Raw genomic sequence first — 17737 nt, 5'->3', positions numbered from 1 at the left:
TCTGATTTTTTTTTTTTTGTAGGTTTTTTTTTTGGCCGAGGCTGGGTTTGAACCCGCCACCTCCGGCATATGGGGCCAGTGCCATATGAGCCACAGGCACCGCCCCAATAGTTTCTGATTTTTGTATATATTTTAGTAAGGCCATCTTGGATTGTAAAAACATTTTCCCATTTCTTTTACATTTTTATAGTCTCATACATTCCCCCCCCCTCGATTTCATACACTTTTGACTCATCTGGTCTTACTTGAATATAAGAAGTGAAGTATGGGGTGAAGTATGGGGCGGCGCCTGTGGTTCAGGAGGTAGGGTGCCGGCCCCAGATACCGAGGTTGGCAGGTTCAAACCCGGGCCCGGCCAAACTGCAACAAAAAATAGCCAGGCGTTGTGACAGACGCCTCTAGTCCCAGCTATTTGGGAGGCTGAGGCAGGAGAATCGCCTAAGCCCAGGAGTTGGAGGTTGCTGTGAACTATGATGCTGTGGCACTCTACCGAGGGCGATAGAGTGAGACTCTGTCTCTGGGGAAAAAAAAAAAAATCAAGTATGAACTCAATTTTGTTTTAATTTATTAAGAGTCATAGGTTATCCATATGTCTTTGATTGATCAATACAGTAAAATTAAGTGCAGGTTAGGACCAATCAGGATTATATGGCGTTTCCTAATGAAGATAAGTTTATTGATAGTGTAGAAATGTAAACTCTTCATTATTAGGATTAGGAGTATATGAAAATAGATGGCCAAACAAAAAGGGATAGCATAATGGGAACAAAGATAAATAGTATTCAACTTTTTGAAGTCTACTGCATACTGTATGACTTATCTTTAATTGCTTTTATGCACATGTGTCAGTCCTGATTTTTAGAATATTCCCAATTGGACCCGCAGTTAAACCTGGGAAGACTGCTCATTTAAAAAATTAACATAAAATTGGGCGGCGCCTGTGGCTCAAGGAGTAGGGCGCTGGTCCCATATGCCGGAGGTGGCGGGTTCAAACCCAGCCCCGGCCAAAAAAAATCACAAAAAAAAAGAAAAGTAAAAAATTAACATAAAATTAACATTAATCATTATCCCATAGGAAACAGAATAAAATTAGGGTAAATCAAACACTCTCCAAGGTAGCACATTTATTTTATATTTTATTTTATTTTTTAGAGACAGAGTCTCACTTTGTCACCCTCAGTAGAGTGCTGTGGCATCACAGCTCACAACAACCTGCAGCACTTGGGCTTAAGCAGTTCTCTTGCCTCAGCCTCCCAAGTAGCTGGGACTGCAGGCGCCCGCCACAATGCCTGGCAATTTTTTTGTTCCAGTTTGGCCGGGGCCAGGTTTGAACCCACCACCCTCGGTATATGGGGCCAGTGCCCTACTTACTGAGCCACAGGCGCCACCCAGCACGTTTCTTTTAATCAGCAAATGAACTTGTATTAATTTAAGAGGCAAGTAGACAAAAGGTCAATTAGTTGAATCAAATTTTAAAATAATTATTGCATTAATGTTGCCTGATAAATATTGTGCACATTTGTTTTTTGCCAACTCATTAAGTTAATAGAAAACTACTTTTCATCTAAAACATTTCACAAAACTGAATCAGGGGCGGCGCCTGTGGCTCAGTCGGTAAGGCGCCAGCCCCATATACCGAGGGTGGCGGGTTCAAACCCGGTCCCGGCCAAATTGCAACCAAAAAATAGCCGGGCGTTGTGGCGGGCGCCTGTAGTCCCAGCTACTCGGGAGGCTGAGGCAAGAGAATCGTGTAAGCCCTGGAGTTGGAGGTTGCTGTGAGCTGTGTGATGCCACGGCACTCTACTGAGGGCCATAAAGTGAGACTCTGTCTCTACAAAAAAAAAAAAAAAAACTGAATCAGGGTGACCAGAGATAGTTGAGGTCATTTAATCAAGATACAATCAACTTATATCATGTATTAGTATTTGGGATTATCGATTTATTTTTACAGTTCACTATAATAATCATATATAATTTCTATAAAAAGTAATTTTTTGAGAAGCATTTCATAGAAATGACAACAAAATGATGTGTAGTTCCAGAAGGCTTTCTTATGCAAATTACTACTGAAGTTTTTCTGTGCACCTGTACTATACAGTTGTCTTTTCTGTTAGCTATGAGAACGGTAGTGTGTAATCAGCTGTGCTCATCAGAACCATCATAGAGTACATATTTAAAAATATACATGCATTAGCCCTATCCCCACAGATTCTAATATAAATGAATCAAGTAGGGTTACTTTTTTTTTTAGACACAGAGTCTCAATTTGTCGCCCTCGGTACTGTGTCATGGCATCACAGCTCACAGCAACCTCCAATTCTTGGGCTTAGGCAATTCTTTGCCTCAGCCTCCTGAGTAGCTGGGACTACAGATGCCCACCACAATGCCCAGCTATTTTTGTTGTTGGAGTTTGGCCAGGGCCGGGTTTATACCTGCTACCCTTGGTATATGGGGCCAGCGCCCCGCTCCCTGAGCCATAGGTGCTGCCCAGCTTCTATTCTTTTTTAAAAGCTCTGCAGTTGGCTGGGCAAGGTGGCTCATGCCTGTAATCCTAGCACTCTTGGAGGCCACAGCAGGTGGATAACTTGAGCTCATGGGTTCAAGACAAGCCTGAGTAAAAGTGAGACCCCCCATCTCTACTAAAAAACCGAGGCAAGAGGATTGCTTGAACCCAAGAGTTGAAGGTTGATGCCATAGCACTGTACCCGGGGTGGGCAGCTTCAGAACTCTGTCTCAAAAAAAAAAAAAAAAAAATTTAAAAAGCTCTGCAGTTGATTTAAATAGGGATCCTATCCAGTAGGGTATCTACATGCAGAATCTGTTTTGTATAATATTTAACCTTAGCAATAGATATCAACTTTTGAAAGCTTTACTTACATTTAGTTGTTAAACTTAAGGGGAAAATAGCAAATTTGAGTCACAGAAAATAAATTTAAATAAGGGTACATTATTTAAAAATTAGGTAGAAAAGAGTCTTGAGAAGAGTACATTTAATAATATTCCAGGCTGGGCACCATGGCTCACACCTGTGATCTTAGCACTTTGAGAAGCTGAGGGTGGAGGACTGCTTGAGACTAGGAGTTCAAGACCAGCCTGAGCAATATAGTAAGACCCTGTGTTTCCAGAAATAAACAAAGTAGCTAGAGCCAAGGCAGGAGGATTGCTTCATTTGAGTTCAAGAGTTAAAGGCTACAGTGAAATATGATCACACCACTGCACTCTAGCTGGGGTGACAGGGTAAGACACTGTTTCTAAAAATGATATTAATGATAATATTCCTTAGCTCTAATTCATAATGCTTTTAGTTTTATCTTTTTCTTCCAGTGAGTGGAGTGCCATAGAAAAAGAAATGGGTGATGGACTGCAGAGTGCTGGTCACCATATGGACGTGTAAGTACCTAGAGAACACAGTGTGAAGCTTGAGGTGGAGTCCCATAGTAAAGTGCTAGTGGCACTCTTCTGTTCTTACCAAGTTTGCTGGCATTTGTATTACACTCTGTGTACACATCTGATTTAAATTTGTCTTAGGAATGCAAGGTTAGTTTAATGTTCAAAAAAATCAGTCCAATTCCCACAGAATAAAGACAAAAGTCTGTGTGTTCGGGCGGCGCCTGTGTCTCAGTGAGTAGGGTGCCGGCCCCATATGCCGAGGGTGGCGGGTTCAAACCCAGCCCCGGCCAAACTGCAACAAAAAAAATAGCCGGGCGTCGTGGCCAGCGCCTGTAGTCCCAGCTACTCGGGAGGCTGAGGCAGGAGAATCGCTTAAGCCCAGGAGTTGGAGGTTGCTGTGAGCTGTGTGAGGCCACGGCACTCTACCGAGGGCCATAAAGTGAGACTCTGTCTCTACAAAAAAAAAAAAAAGTCTGTGTGTTCATGTCAATACATGTAGAAAAAGCATTTGATGAATTTTATTACCCATTTTTAGTAAGAATTCTCATCAAACCGGGCGGCGCCTGTGGCTCAGTCGGTAAGGCGCCGGCCCCATATACCGAGGGTGGCGGGTTCAAACCCGGCCCCAGCCAAACTGCAACCAAAAAATAGCCGGGCGTTGTGGCGGGCGCCTGTAGTCCCAGCTACTCGGGAGGCTGAGGCAAGAGAATCGCTTAAGCCCAAGAGTTGGAGGTTGCTGTGAGCTGTGTGAGGCCACGGCACTCTACCGAGGGTGGTATAGTGAGACTCTGTCTCCACAAAAAAAAAAAAAAAAAAAAAAAGAATTCTCATCAAACTAAGAATAAAAGGGAATTTTCTCAGCCTAAAATTTATAGCTAATATTATAGTTAATAGTGAAAAAAAATTTTTTTTGATACAGTCTTGCTTTTGTTGCCCTCTGTAGAGTGCTGTGGTATCATAGTTCACAGAAACCTCAAACTCTTGGGTTCAAAGAATCCTCTTGCCTCAGCCTTCCCAGTAGCTGGGTGGGACTACAGGCACCAGCCACAACTTCCAGCTAATTTTCACATTTTTAGTAGAGATGGAGTCTTGCTTTTGCTCAGGCTGGTCTCAAACTCCTGAACTCAAGCAGTCTACCCACCTCAGCCTCCCAGAGTGCTAGGATTGCAGGGGTGAGCCACCACGCCTGGACTTAATAGTGAAATATTAATGCTTTCTTCTAATTGTCTACTCTTACCCCTTCTAGTAAACATTGTACTGGAGGTCCTCAGTGCAGTAAGGTAATAAAATTAAATAAGAGGCATAAATATTAGGAAGAAGCAGCTGGGTGTGGTAGCTCCTATCTGTAATCTCAGCACTCTGGGAGGCCGAGGCAGGTGGATCACTTGAACTCAGGAGTTTGAGACCAGCCTGAGCAAGAGTGATACTTTGTCTCTGCTAAAAACAGAAAAATTAGCAGGGCATTGTGACAGGTGCTTGTAGTCCCAGCTACTCAGGAGGCTGAGGCAGGAGGATTGCTTTTTGTGTTTGTTTAGTATCCCCGGGCCGGGTTTCAACCCACCATCTCTGGTACCCAGGCCTAGTACCCTAACCACTGAGGTAGGGCATCCAGGAGATTGCTTGAACACAGGAGTTGGAGGTTACTGTGAGCTAGGCTGACACTGTGACACTCTAGCCAGGTCAACAGAATGAGACATAAGGAATCAACCAAAAATACTATCGCACTAACCATTAAATTTAATGAGGATTCAGGATATAAGATTAATATCGAAAAATAAATTATTTTGGGTGGCGCCTGTGGCTCAGTGAGTTAGGGCGCCGGCCCCATATGCTGAGGGTGGTGGGTTCAAACCCAGCCCCGGCCAAACTGCAACAAAAAATAGCCGGGCATTGTGGCAGGCGCCTGTAGTCCCAGCTGCTTGGGAGGCTAAGGCAAGAGAATCGCGTAAGCCCAAGAGTTAGAGGTTGCTGTGAGCCGTGTGACGTCACGGCACTCTACCCGAGGGTGGTACAGTGAGACTCTGTCTCTGTAAAAAAAAAAAAAAATTTTTTAAAAAATTTTAGAAAAATAAATTATTTTTACATATTAGTAACAATTAGAAAATAGGGCGGCGCCTGTGGCTCAAAGGGGTAGGGCACCAGCCCCATATGCTGGAGGTGGCGTGTTCAAACCCAGCCCCAGCCAAAAACTGCAAAAAAAACCCCCAAACAATTAGAAAATAAAGTTTTCCGGGCGGCGCCTGTGGCTCAGTGAGTAGGGTGCTGGCCCCATATGCCCAGCCCCGGCCAAACTGCAACAAAAAAATAGCTGGGCGTTGTGGCGGGCACCTGTAATCCCAGCTGCTCGGGAGGATGAGGCAAGAGAATCACGTAAGCCCAAGAGTTAGAGGTTGCTGTGAGCTGTGTGACGCCACAGCTCTCTACCGGAGGGCAGTACAGTGAGACTCTGTCTCTACAAAAAAAAAAAAAAAAAGTTTTCTAATTCTAATTACCATAGCATCAAAACATAATAATTAGGTATTAGTTTAATAAAAGATGTGAAAGACTTCTACGCTGAATACTATGTGAAACATTGCTGAAAGAAATTATAAATAATCTAAATGAGTGGAGAGATAAACCATGTTCATGGATTGGGAACACTTGCTGTCATTAAGATGGTTATTCTCCCCAAATTACAGTCCCAATCAAAAGTCCATTGACTTTTAATTTTTAATTTTTATTTTTCTGAGACAGAGTCTCACTTTTTAGCCCTCTGTACAATGTCATGGCGTCGTAGCTCACAGCAACCTCAAACTCTTCGGACATCATAGTTCACAGTAACCTCAAACTCTTGGGCTCAAGTGATCCTCGTGCCTCAGTTTTTCACTTTTAGTAGAGATGGGGTCTCATTCTTGCTTAGGCTGGTCTCGAACTCCTGGGCTTAAGTGATCCACCCACCTCAGCCTACCAGAGTGCTAGGATTACAGGCGTGAGCCAACACTCCCAGCCTTTTTTTGTTTTTTTTTTCTTTTAAACAGAGTCTCACTCTGTTGCTAATTTTTCTATTTTTAGTAAAGACAGTGTCTCATTCTTGCTCAGGCTGGTCTGGAGCCCCCAAGCTCAAGGGAACCTCCCATCTTGGCCTCCCAGAGTGCCAAGGATTATAGGCATGAGCCACTGTGCCTGGCTAGTCCACTGACTTTTTAATGGATATTAATAAGCTGATTTTAACTTTATATGGAAATTCAAAGGACCTCACATAGCCAAAATAGTCTTGACAAAGAACTAAGCTGTAATATATTATTACTGTTGTGTCCAGGAGTTCCGCAGAGACCACACTGCCAAACAAGCCAAATTTACAGCAGAGTCCTTTACTGAAGAGCTGGCTGGTGACTGCCTCAGTGTCCCATCATGGGGTTTCTGAGAGCAGCCCCAAGTGCTTAAGGGGTTGGGTTTTTAAGGCTTGGTCTGCGTACTGCTTGGCATGCAGGCTGTCCGGGAAGGGTAGCAAGCAAGCATTGTACAGAAGCAGAATTTTGTGGTTAGTCAGCCATGCATCATACATCTTTTATGTTTTATTTTTTTTTTTGAGACAGAGTCTCAAGCTGTCACCCTGGGTAGAGTGTCGTGGCATCACAGCTCACAGCAACCTCAAACTCTCAAGCTCTTAAGCAATTCTCTTGCCTCAGCCTCCCAAGTAGCTGGGACTGTAAGCATCTGCCACAACACCCAGCTATTTTTTGTTGCAGTTGCCATTGTTGTTTGGCGGGGTGGGGCTGGATTCGAACCCACCAGCTCCAGTATATATGGCTGGCACCCTAGCCGCTTGAGCTACAGGTGCCGAGCCACATCTTTGTTTTAATATTTTCCCCCTGTACATCTTGGTTTCAGTATTCTCCCTACCTGGTATTGTTTATAAGTCAGTCCGGGAACAGTTGGTACCTCCTGGTCTGTTTCCCACAGAGTTAGCCAAGCAAGAAACTGGGAATGAACTAGAAGCAAGAAATTAATTATCACTTTCTCATTTATCTTGGAGTGAACTTGACTTATTTCATTTCATTTGAAAGCTTGCAGTCTGGAAGTTTGCTAGGAAGTGACTTGTATTTTTCCGTTATAGTCTAGGCCTGACACTTTTCTGTCTTAGCCTAGGCCTACTAGGCCTATCATTACTTGCCTTCAAGATTTATGTAAAATTGTTATAAAGATAGTAAGGGATATTAGCATAAAGTCCATTGGAACAGAATAAGATTCAGAAATAGACCCACACTTCTATTGTCCAATTTCAACAACTGGTGCTAGAATAATTGGATATCTACATGGAAAAGGAAAAAAATGAACCTTGAGCCGTATCTCACACTTCATCAAAAACTAATTCAATATGGATTATGTACTTAAGTGTAAAAGCTAAAATGAATAGCTTGTAGTAGGAAACATGGGAAACATTGTTGCAACCTTGTGAAAAGCAAAGACTTCTTAAAAAGACATGAAAAGAAAAAAATTTTAAATGGTATATTGGTCTTAATCAAAATTTTGAATTATTGTTTCTTAGAAGAGATACCATGGGGGAGGGAGGAATAGGAAATTAATGTTAAATGGTGTACAGAGTGTCAAATGAAAAACTTTTGAGAATTGTGAAGGTAATACTTAATGCCACTGAACTATACACTTAAAAATTGTTAAAAAGGTAAACTTTGTATCATGTATATTTTGCTATTAATAAAAAAGGCACCATTAAAATAATGAAGAGGCAAGGCTGGACATGGTGGCTCACGCGTGTAATTCTAGTACTCTGGGAGGCCAAGGTGGGTGGATTGCTTGAGTTCAGGAGTTCAAGACCAGCCTGAGCCAAAGCAAGACCCCATCTTTAAAAAAAGGTAGCTGGGTGTCATGGCAGGCGCCTGTAGTCCCAGCTACTTGGGACTGAGGGAAGAGGATCTTTTTTTGCAGTTTTTTTTTTTTTGGCTGAGGCTGGGTTTGAACCCGCCACCTCCAGCATATGGGGCTGGTGCCCTATTCCTTGAGCCACGATGTCACCCCGGGAAGAGGATCTTTTGAGCCCAAGGTTTGAGGTTGCTGTGTGCTATGATGCCATGGCACTTAGCCACAGGGCAACTGAGTGAGTCTGTATCCCAATAAAAAAGAAAGGAAAAAGAAAAAAAGGCAATGAAGAGGCAAGCCACAGGTTGGGAGCAAACATTTCTAACCATTGTATCAGTATGAATATAAAGAGATACATGTAAAGATAAAAGTGTAAGTATAAAGAACTCCTACAAATCAATAATAAAAAGACAAAAAATAGATCTTAAATATTCTCACTATCAAAAAAAGTATATTGGGTGATAAGTCTGTTAATTACGAATGTTTCGGGGCGGCGCCTGTGGCTCAGCGGGTAGGGCGCCGGTCCCATATGCCGGAGGTGGCGGGTTCAAACCCAGCCCCGGCCAAATTAAAAAGAAAAAAAAAAAAAAACGAATGTTTGATGTAATCATTTCACAACATATGCACTATCATAACATCATGTTGTACACTGTAAATATATTCAATCTTTGTCAATTATACCTTAATAAAGATGGGAGGAGAATGAGCTAGGCACAGGAGGTCACATCTGTAATCCTAACACTCTGGGCGGCCAAGGTGGGCAGATTGCTTGAGCTCAGGATTACGAGACTAGCCTGAGCAAGAGTTAGACCCCATCTCCACTAAAAATAGAAAATTGATGCAAGAGGATCACTTGAGTCCAAGAGTTTGAGGTTGCTGTGAGCTATGATGATGCTATGGCACTCTACCCAGGGTAACAGAGTGAGACTGTATAAAAAGTAATAACAATAATAAGGACTGGGCGCGATGACTCATGCCTATAATCTCAGCACCTCAGCACTCTGGGAGGCCAAGGTGTGCCAATCGTCTGAGCTCAGGTGAGACAATTCTGAGCTAGAATAAGACCCTGTCTCTAAAAATAGCCAGGTGTTGTGGTAGGTGCCTATAGTCCCAGCTACTTGGGAGGCTGAGGCAAGAGAGTCACTTGATACTTACCTGACAAGGGAGATACCATGATCACAAAGGTGGTTTTCCCAGGGCGAGGCTTATCCATTGAACTCCAGATGTGCTGACCCCTGAGATTTCCCCAAATGTGAGAAACTCGACTGCATAATTTGTGGTAGTGGGGGACTGTGTTGGCTCTTTCCCCTTTAAACAAAAATAAAAAAGAGAGAGAGAGAGAGAGAATCACTTGAGCCCAAGAGTTCAAGGTTGCTATGACCTATGACACCATGGTACTCTACCAAGAGCAACAAAGTGAGACTATAAAATAAATGAAATAATAAAATAAATAAGCGAGCTTCTAAAATGTTTTATTTTTTATTATTATTATTATTTTTTTTTGTAGAGACAGAGTCTCACTGTACCGCCCTCGGGTAGAGTGCCGTGGCGTCACACGGCTCACAGCAACCTCTTAACTCTTGGGCTTACGCGATTCTCTTGCCTCAGCCTCCCGAGCAGCTGGGACTACAGGTGCCCGCCACAACGCCCGGCTGTTTTTTGGTTGCAGTTTGGCCGGGGCTGGGTTTGAACCCGCCACCCTCGGCATATGGGGCTGGCGCCCTACTCACTGAGCCACAGGCGCCGCCCTAAAATGTTTTATAATATTGGCTCGGTGCCTATAGCTCAGCGGCTAGGGTGCCAGCCACATACACTAGGGCTGGTGGGTTTAAACCCAGCCCTGACCTGCCAAACAACAATGACAACTATAGCAAAAAAAAGCTGGGCATTGTGGTGGGCTCCTGTCATCCCAGCTACTTGGGGGGCTGAGGCAAGAGAATTGCTTGAGCCCAAGAGTTCAAGGTTGCTGTGAGCTGTGATGCCACGGCACTCTACCGAGAGCGACATAATGAGATTCTTGTCTCAAAAGAAATAAACAAATAAATTAAATTAAAATAAAATGTTTTGTAATCTTTATTTACTCTACTTTTCCTCTGTAGCTTTTTGGTATTGCTATAAATATTAATGGTTGCTACCAAGGACATGCGTGATACAAGAACAATAGTTGCTGCCAAGAACCAATTATACCACGCTCTTATTCTTCTGCAGATTTAGTAGCCCTTTTATAATATCTTTGAACAAAAGATATTACAGTTTTAGAGTGCTTCCCCTGAAACATTTGGTAAAATTCCGTGAAATTATGATGGTAATTACAGATTGCTATAAATGTTTCTGAAGGCTAAGTCTTACTTTCTGTACTTCATCTCTGCTGGGTACCAAGTTATCTTTGGACCATACTTTGAATAGTACTTCTTTAGAACACTCGTGTCCCAACTAGTACTCTATTTATATAGTGTTTTTTAAATAGGTATGCATCTTCTATTGATGATATTTTGGAAGATGAAGAACATTATGCAGATCAGTTAAAGGAGTATCTTTTTTATGCAGAAGCACTGCGGTAAGTACAATAAAAGTTCCAGATGCAGCCAGGTGGCTGATCACCATTCTTCTTCACAATGATGTGTTTTTTAAATGAATCTAATCTTTCATATGCAATCGAATAAGGTCTCATTGTATTCCTCTGTGTGGCAGATTGCTAGGCATAAACATTAAAGATGAGGCCTGTCCTTTAAACAATACATTGACAAAACTTGGCAGTCGCAGGCATCAGATCTGTCTGTTATTCTTTCTGCTTTTTCCTTTTTTTTTTTTTTTTTGTAGAGACAGAGTCTCATTGTACCGCCCTCGGGTAGAGTGCCATGACGTCACACGGCTCACAGCAGCCTCTAACTCTTGGGCTTATGCGATTCTCTGGCCTCAGCCTCCCAAGCAGCTGGGACTACAGGCGACCGCCACAATGCCCGGCTATTTTTTGGTTGCAGTTTGGCCGGGGCTGGGTTTGAACCCACCACCCTCGGTATATGGGGCTGGCACCCTATTCACTGAGCCACAGGTGCCGCCCCTTTCTGCTTTTTCCAATTTGAAGATTGGAAGCCAAATAGAGTGTGTGTATTAGTATCTGTCAGTAGGTTGTATATTGCCATTTTTTTCCTGTACTTTTTTCCATGTCTGCATGTCTTATCAGTAGACGGTATTGTATTACCTCTTAATGTCAAGGACTTCGTGTTGTGTTTATGACATCTCCTGCAGAGCCAAATAGTCCTATTTGATTAAGAAAAAGTTCATATTTTTTTTTTTTTTTGTAGAGACAGAGTCTCACTGTACCGCCCTCAGGTAGAGTGCCGTGGCGTCACACGGCTCACAGCAACCTCTAACTCTTGGGCTTACGCGATTCTCTTGCCTCAGCCTCCCGAGCAGCTGGGACTACAGGCGCCCACCACAATGCCCGGCTATTTTTTTGTTGCAGTTTGGCCCGGGCCGGGTTCAAACCCGCCACCCTTGGCATATGGGGCCGGCGCCCTACTCATGGAGCCACAGGCGCCGCCCAAAGTTCATATATTTTTATGATCAATTTAGAAAAATGAATTATTTTCCCAGAATAGGTGGCATTTGCTCAGTTTTCCCACCATTTTGAAAAGCAGTATTAGATTTCTGTTAGGAAAACAGAAGAGCAGTCAGTATTCCTTTAACTGTCAAGTAACTGGTGTAAAAACATCTGCATATTGTTAGCTTCTTTCCTACTAGAGCTTTGAGCAGTAGGAAGTTTCATCAATGTATTTTAAGTCACCATACACAAGAAAGTTGCTGAATACAATGGAATCCTGCGTAGCTCTTAAAGATTATAAAAAAGATTAGTGTGTGTTAACATGGAAAGATGTCCATGGGCAGCACCTGTGGCTCAGTGGGTAGGGCACCAGCCCGCTTTACCGAGGATGGCGGGTTTGAACCCGGCCCTGGCCAAACTGCAACAACAACAACAAAATAACCAGGCATTGTGGTGGGTGCCTGTTGTCCCACCTACTCAGAAGGCTGAGGCAAGAGAATTGCCTAAGCCCAGGAGTTGGAGGTTGCTATGAGCTGTGACACCACCACACTCTGTAGAGAGCGACAAAGTGAGATTCTGTCTCAAAAAAATAAAAAAAAAAGAAAGAAAGATGTCGATGGTCTGTTTTTCTAGGTACATGAGAACAGATGTAGAACCGTTTGGAGGGTGTGGACACGTGTATTTGTAAATGCCTAGCCAAGTTCTGGGAGGATATGTAGTATCTAGATGATGGGTTGTGTCTGGATAGTAGGATTGGTGAAGAGAGATGGTTCTTGAAATTTGGCTTTTAACTTGGGCAGTTCTGTATTAGAATCTTTTCTTTTTTTACAATAAACAGATTACTTTTGTGATTATAAAAACTAATGTGGACATGTCTGAATAACAAAGAAGTAAACTTTGAGATATCCTTTCTAAGAATACTCAGTTAATATGTAAGATTGCAGCATTAGTTCTTTTTTTTTTTTTGTAGAGACAGAGTCTCACTGTACCGCCCTCAGGTAGAGTACCGTGGCCTCACACAGCTCACAGCAACCTCTAACTCTTGGGCTTACGCGATTCTCTTGCCTCAGCCTCCCGAGCAGCTGGGACTACAGGCGCCCGCCACAGCGCCCGGCTATTTTGCAGCATTAGTTCTTATGTTAGAAAACATTTTTTTTTTTTTTTTGTAGAGACAGAGTCTCACTGTACCGCCCTCGGTAGAGTGCCGTGGCGTCACACAGCTCACAGCAACCTCCAGCTCCTGGGCTTACGCGATTCTCTTGCCTCAGCCTCCTGAGCAGCGGGGACTACAGGCGCCCGCCACAACGCCCGGCTATTTTTTGTTGCAGTTTGGCCGGGGCTGGGTTTGAACCCGCCACCCTCGGCATATGGGGCCGGCGCCCTACTCACTGAGCCACAGGCGCCGCCCATAGAAAACATTTTTTATGTTTGTGATAATGTATTTGTTGAAAGAAATGTAGCAAGAATATAGAAAATAACCTTTTTCTGTTTTAATTATATAAAATTGTTATGTTCAGGTTCTGCTAGATTTAATTTTTTTTTTTTTTTTAAGAAATGTGTGTGGAATTAGGACATTGATGGGACATTGTATTTTATTTATTTATTTATTTTTTTTTTTTTTTTTTGTGGTTTTTGGCCGAGGCTGGGTTTGAACCCACCACCTCCAGCATATGGGACTGGCACCCTATCCCTTTGAGCCACAGGCACTGCCCTAGATTTAATTTTTAATGTCGGTAGGTCAATGACATTTTAAACTCAAAAATTCTGAGCACACAAGTTTTGGCCCTAGCAAGACATTGTGAATGCCTCCTCTCTATCCCTGAAAAAATGTCTTGGCATGTTAAAAGAGAAGCCAAAGAAGTTACATGTCAGCACATTTTTCACCCCTAGGGCTGTATGCAGGAAACATGAACTTATGCAGTATGATTTGGAAACGGCTGCTCAGGACTTAGCATCCAAGAAGCAGCAGTGTGAGGAACTGGCAACTGGGGTGAGTATTTTTCTTTAGGTGTCTGGTATTATTATAGCAGATTTTATTTGGAATCAGTTGCAGTTACAATATTCAGGATGTATGTTCCTTATAAGGAGATAATTTGTGAGTGGCTTTATATTTCTTTGATTGGTATATTGATATAAAAAGATTTAAGCCATTAAAACCATATAGTATACTATGTATATTATACATATAGTATATGTATTGTATAGTATTCTATGTTTGCTGACATAGCTGTGTGTAATGAGTATCATCCAATTTCTAAGTCAAAGTGAAAAAAATATCATTCTTTGGGATTAAAACAATGTTTTTGTTTTTTTTTTTTTGCTTTCTACTCTATCCTAAAATAATGATTTTTGCCATATTTAATTTTGTAAGGTATGTTAAAGAAATTTTAGTTTATTTAGAAAAGCTGGGCATGTAATCCTAGCACTTTGGGAGGTGGAAGCAGGTGTATTGCTTGAGGCCAGGAGTTTGAGATCAGCCTGGACAACATAACAGGAACTTGTCTCTGAAAAAAATAGGAAATTAGCCAAGTGTGGTAGTGCAAGCCTGCAGTCCTAGCTACCTTTCTTTTTCTTTCTTTCTTTCTTTCTTTTTTTTTTTTTTGAGACTAGAGTCTTACTCTGTTACCTAAGCTAGTGTGCCCTGGTGTCAGCCTAATTCACAGCAACTTCAAACTCCTGGGTTCTAGTGATCCTCCTGCCTCAGCTTCCCGAGTAGCTGGGACTACAGGCCCGCACCTCAACACCTACATCATTTTTGTATTTTTGGTAGAGATAGGGTCTCTCTCTTGTTCAGAATGGTCTCAAACTCCTGAGTTCAAGGGGATTACAGGCGTGAACCATGGCAATCAGCCAGACCTAGCTACTTGGGAGGCTGAGGCAGGAGAATCGCTTGAGCCCAAGAGCTGTAGGTTGCAGTGAGCTACAAATACACCACTGCACTTTAGCCTTGACCAATGAATGAGATCCTATCTCAAGGGAAAAAAATCCTTATCCAGTTAGAATCATTGCATCTCTTCTAACGAGAAGCTTTTCATGCACTTTATCCTTTAATACTTAGTAGTTGTGGAGAAAATTCCATATCTGATTACTTTATACTTAGATCATTTTTATAGTAAGTTTTTTGCTGTTGTCCTGCTATTTCATTAAAATAAATTAGCTGTCATGGTGAGAGACATACCCTGGAAGTAGTAAAGCAGGGACTGTGTCACCATTTATCAGTCACTTCATACTTAACAAGCACTATAGGTTGAAAAGCGCTTTTCACATGGATTATTCATTTGCTTCATTTGTGAAAAATCAGAGATAAATGTGGGGAAAACCTGTGACAATGAGACATGGGTAGACTAGGTCCTTGATGTATATTTAAAATTCAGGGGCTCAGCGCCTATAGCTCAAGTGGCTAAGGCGCCAGCCACATATACCAGAACTGGCGGGTTCGAATCCAGCCCGGGCCTGCCAAACAACAATGACAACTACAACCAAAAAATAGCCGGGCGTTGTGGCGGGCACCTGTAGTCCCAGCTACTTGGGAGGCTGAGGCAAGAGAATCGCTTAATCCCAGGAGTTGGAGGTTGCTGTGAGCTATAATGCTATGGCACTCTACCCAGGGCGATAGCTTGAGGCTCTGTCTAAAAAACAATAAAAATAAATAAATAAAATTCAGGGGAAGTGCTCAGGCCATTTCCAGGGAGCTCGGTTCTCTTCTCCTTCATGTGATGGGGGAAACCTTTTCCTAGGTAAACTCCAGAGAGTGAGGAAATGTTAAAGCAGTGAAATTGGAGGCCGCCTTGCAATGCTTGGGTTTAGGCATCCTCTTTTATTCATAGATGCCCAAGTATCAGTGTGAATTCTGCAGATTTTAAAAGTGACTTCTTAGTTTATTTCCCTAGATGTCTGTTGAATTTTATCTATTTTTTGCTTCATAGAGTAATTTTTTTTTTTTTTTTTTTTTTTTGAGACAGAGCCTCAAGCTGTCACCCTGGGTAGAGTGCTGTGGCGTCACAGCTCACAGCAACCTTCAACTCTTGGGCTCAAGCGAGTCTCCTGCCTCCGCCTCCCAAGTAGCTGGGACTACAGGCACCCGCCACAACGCCCAGTTATTTTTTGGTTGCAGTTGTCATTGTTTGGCGGGCCCAGGCTGGATTCGAACCCGCCAACTCAGGTGTACGTGGCTGGCATCTTAGCAGCTTGAGCCACAGGCGCCTAGCCCATAGAGTAATTTCTTTTTTTGTTTTTTGTTTTTTGGCCGGGGCTGGGTTTGAACCTGCCACCTCCGGCATATGGGACTGGCGCCCTACTCCTTGAGCCACAGGCGCCACCCCCATAGAGTAATTTTTAAATAATGACCACTCATATAAGAAAAGAAATGAGGGCGCCCTCAGTGAGTAGGGCGCTGGCCCCATATGCCGAGGGTGGCGGGTTCAAACCCAGCCCCGGCCAAACTGCAACAAAAAAATAGCCGGGTGCTATGGCGGGCACCTGTAGTCCCAGCTACTCGGGAGGCTGAGGCAAGAGAATCGCTTAAGCCCAGGAGCCGGAGGTTGCTGTGAGCTGTGTGAGGCCAGGGCACTCTACCGAGAGCCATAAAGTGAGACTCTGTCTCTACAAAAAAAAAAAAGAAAGAAACTCAATTGTTTATGAAACCCGCACAATGTACCCCTTGATTGCACTAATGTACACAGCTATGACTTAACAATAAAAATAAATTAATTAAAAAAAAAAAAAAGAAACTCAGAGGCCAGGAGTGGTGGTTCATGTTAGAATTTTTCTCTTTTTGACTATTCCATTTATTCCGGTGTTAAAATCATATCAGGAATGCCTTATTTGTGAGGCTTATGGCCGTTTTGCCTGCACATTATTTCCTTTTTTGTGTTTGTGTGGTAAAATATACAAGACCTAAAATTTACCATTTTTAAGTTTGCAGTTCATTGGATAGTCATCTCTCAGTATCTGTGGAGGACTGTTCATAGGACCCCCATGGGTACTAAAATCTGTAGATGGTTTAGGCCCTGATACACTTCATAAAATGGCATAGTGTTTGCATATAACCTACACATACCCTCCTATATGCTTTAAATCATCTCTAGATTACTTACAGTACCTAATACAGTGTAAATGCTGTAGTTGATATGCTGCACTAGCTAATAGTTGATATGCTGTACTTTTAATATTTATATTATTTCTTTTTTATTTTTTTTTTGGTTTTTGGCCGGAGCTAGGTTTGAACCCGCCACCTCCGGCATATGGGACCGGCGCTCTACTCCTTGAGCCACAGGCGCCACCCTATTATTTCTTATTGTATTGGGCTTTGGGGGGGGGGGGTTATGGCGGGGGCAGAACAAGGCCACCCAGACTAGAGTGCCATGGCCTCAGCATAGTTCACAGCAACGTCAGACTCCTGGTCTCAAGCAATCCTCCTGCCTCAGCTGGGACTACAAGTGCCTGCCTCATAGCCCAGCTAATTTCTCTATTTTTAAAATAGAGATGGGGTCTCTCTCTTGCTCAGGCTGGTCTCAGACTGCTGAGCTCAAGCATTCCCTCCTCATCCTCTTAGAGTGCTCAGCCTAAAGGTGTGAGCCACTGTTGTATTGTTATTTTTTGTTAATTTCCGTGTATTTTCAACCTGCACTTCTTGAATCCATGGATGTGGAACCCACAGATACAGAGAGCTGACTGTATTAAATGCATTCACACTATAGCACAACCAATCTCTAGAACTCGAAATTTCTTCCCATTAAACATCTATCCATCCTTCCCTCTCCTCCCTTCCTGGCAACCACTAATTCTACTTTTCTGCTTTCTGTCTCTATGATTTAACTATTCCTGGTACCTCGTATGAGTGGAATCTTAACAGTATTTGTCTTTCTGTGACTGGCTTATTTCACTTAGCATAATGTCCTCAAGGTTCATCTGTGGTACAGCATATGCCGAATTTCCTTTCTAAGG

The 17737-nt window shown here is 42.8% G+C and overlaps 1 protein-coding gene and 1 non-coding gene across 2 annotated transcripts in view; both read left to right on the top strand.

Annotated features, from left to right (window-relative positions):
* SNX4 (sorting nexin 4) overlaps window positions 1–17737 on the top strand; it is an 89467-nt gene that overhangs the window by 58767 nt on the left and 12963 nt on the right. Inside the window, exons 9-11 of the mRNA XM_053564503.1 lie at window positions 3325–3390; window positions 10715–10804; window positions 13682–13781. Of these exons, the coding sequence (XP_053420478.1) occupies window positions 3325–3390; window positions 10715–10804; window positions 13682–13781 (256 nt within the window). The remainder of the gene's footprint in view (window positions 1–3324; window positions 3391–10714; window positions 10805–13681; window positions 13782–17737) is intronic.
* LOC128568330 (U1 spliceosomal RNA) lies at window positions 9395–9558 on the top strand. Its single transcript, XR_008375134.1, has one exon. It is a non-coding gene; the product is annotated as a U1 spliceosomal RNA (small nuclear RNA).

The sequence above is a fragment of the Nycticebus coucang genome, chromosome 16 (genome assembly GCF_027406575.1).
Source record: "Nycticebus coucang isolate mNycCou1 chromosome 16, mNycCou1.pri, whole genome shotgun sequence".
Taxonomy (NCBI): Eukaryota; Metazoa; Chordata; class Mammalia; order Primates; family Lorisidae; genus Nycticebus; species Nycticebus coucang.
Note: the sequence above shows the minus strand (reverse complement) of the source record. Positions and strands in the feature narration are given on the sequence as shown.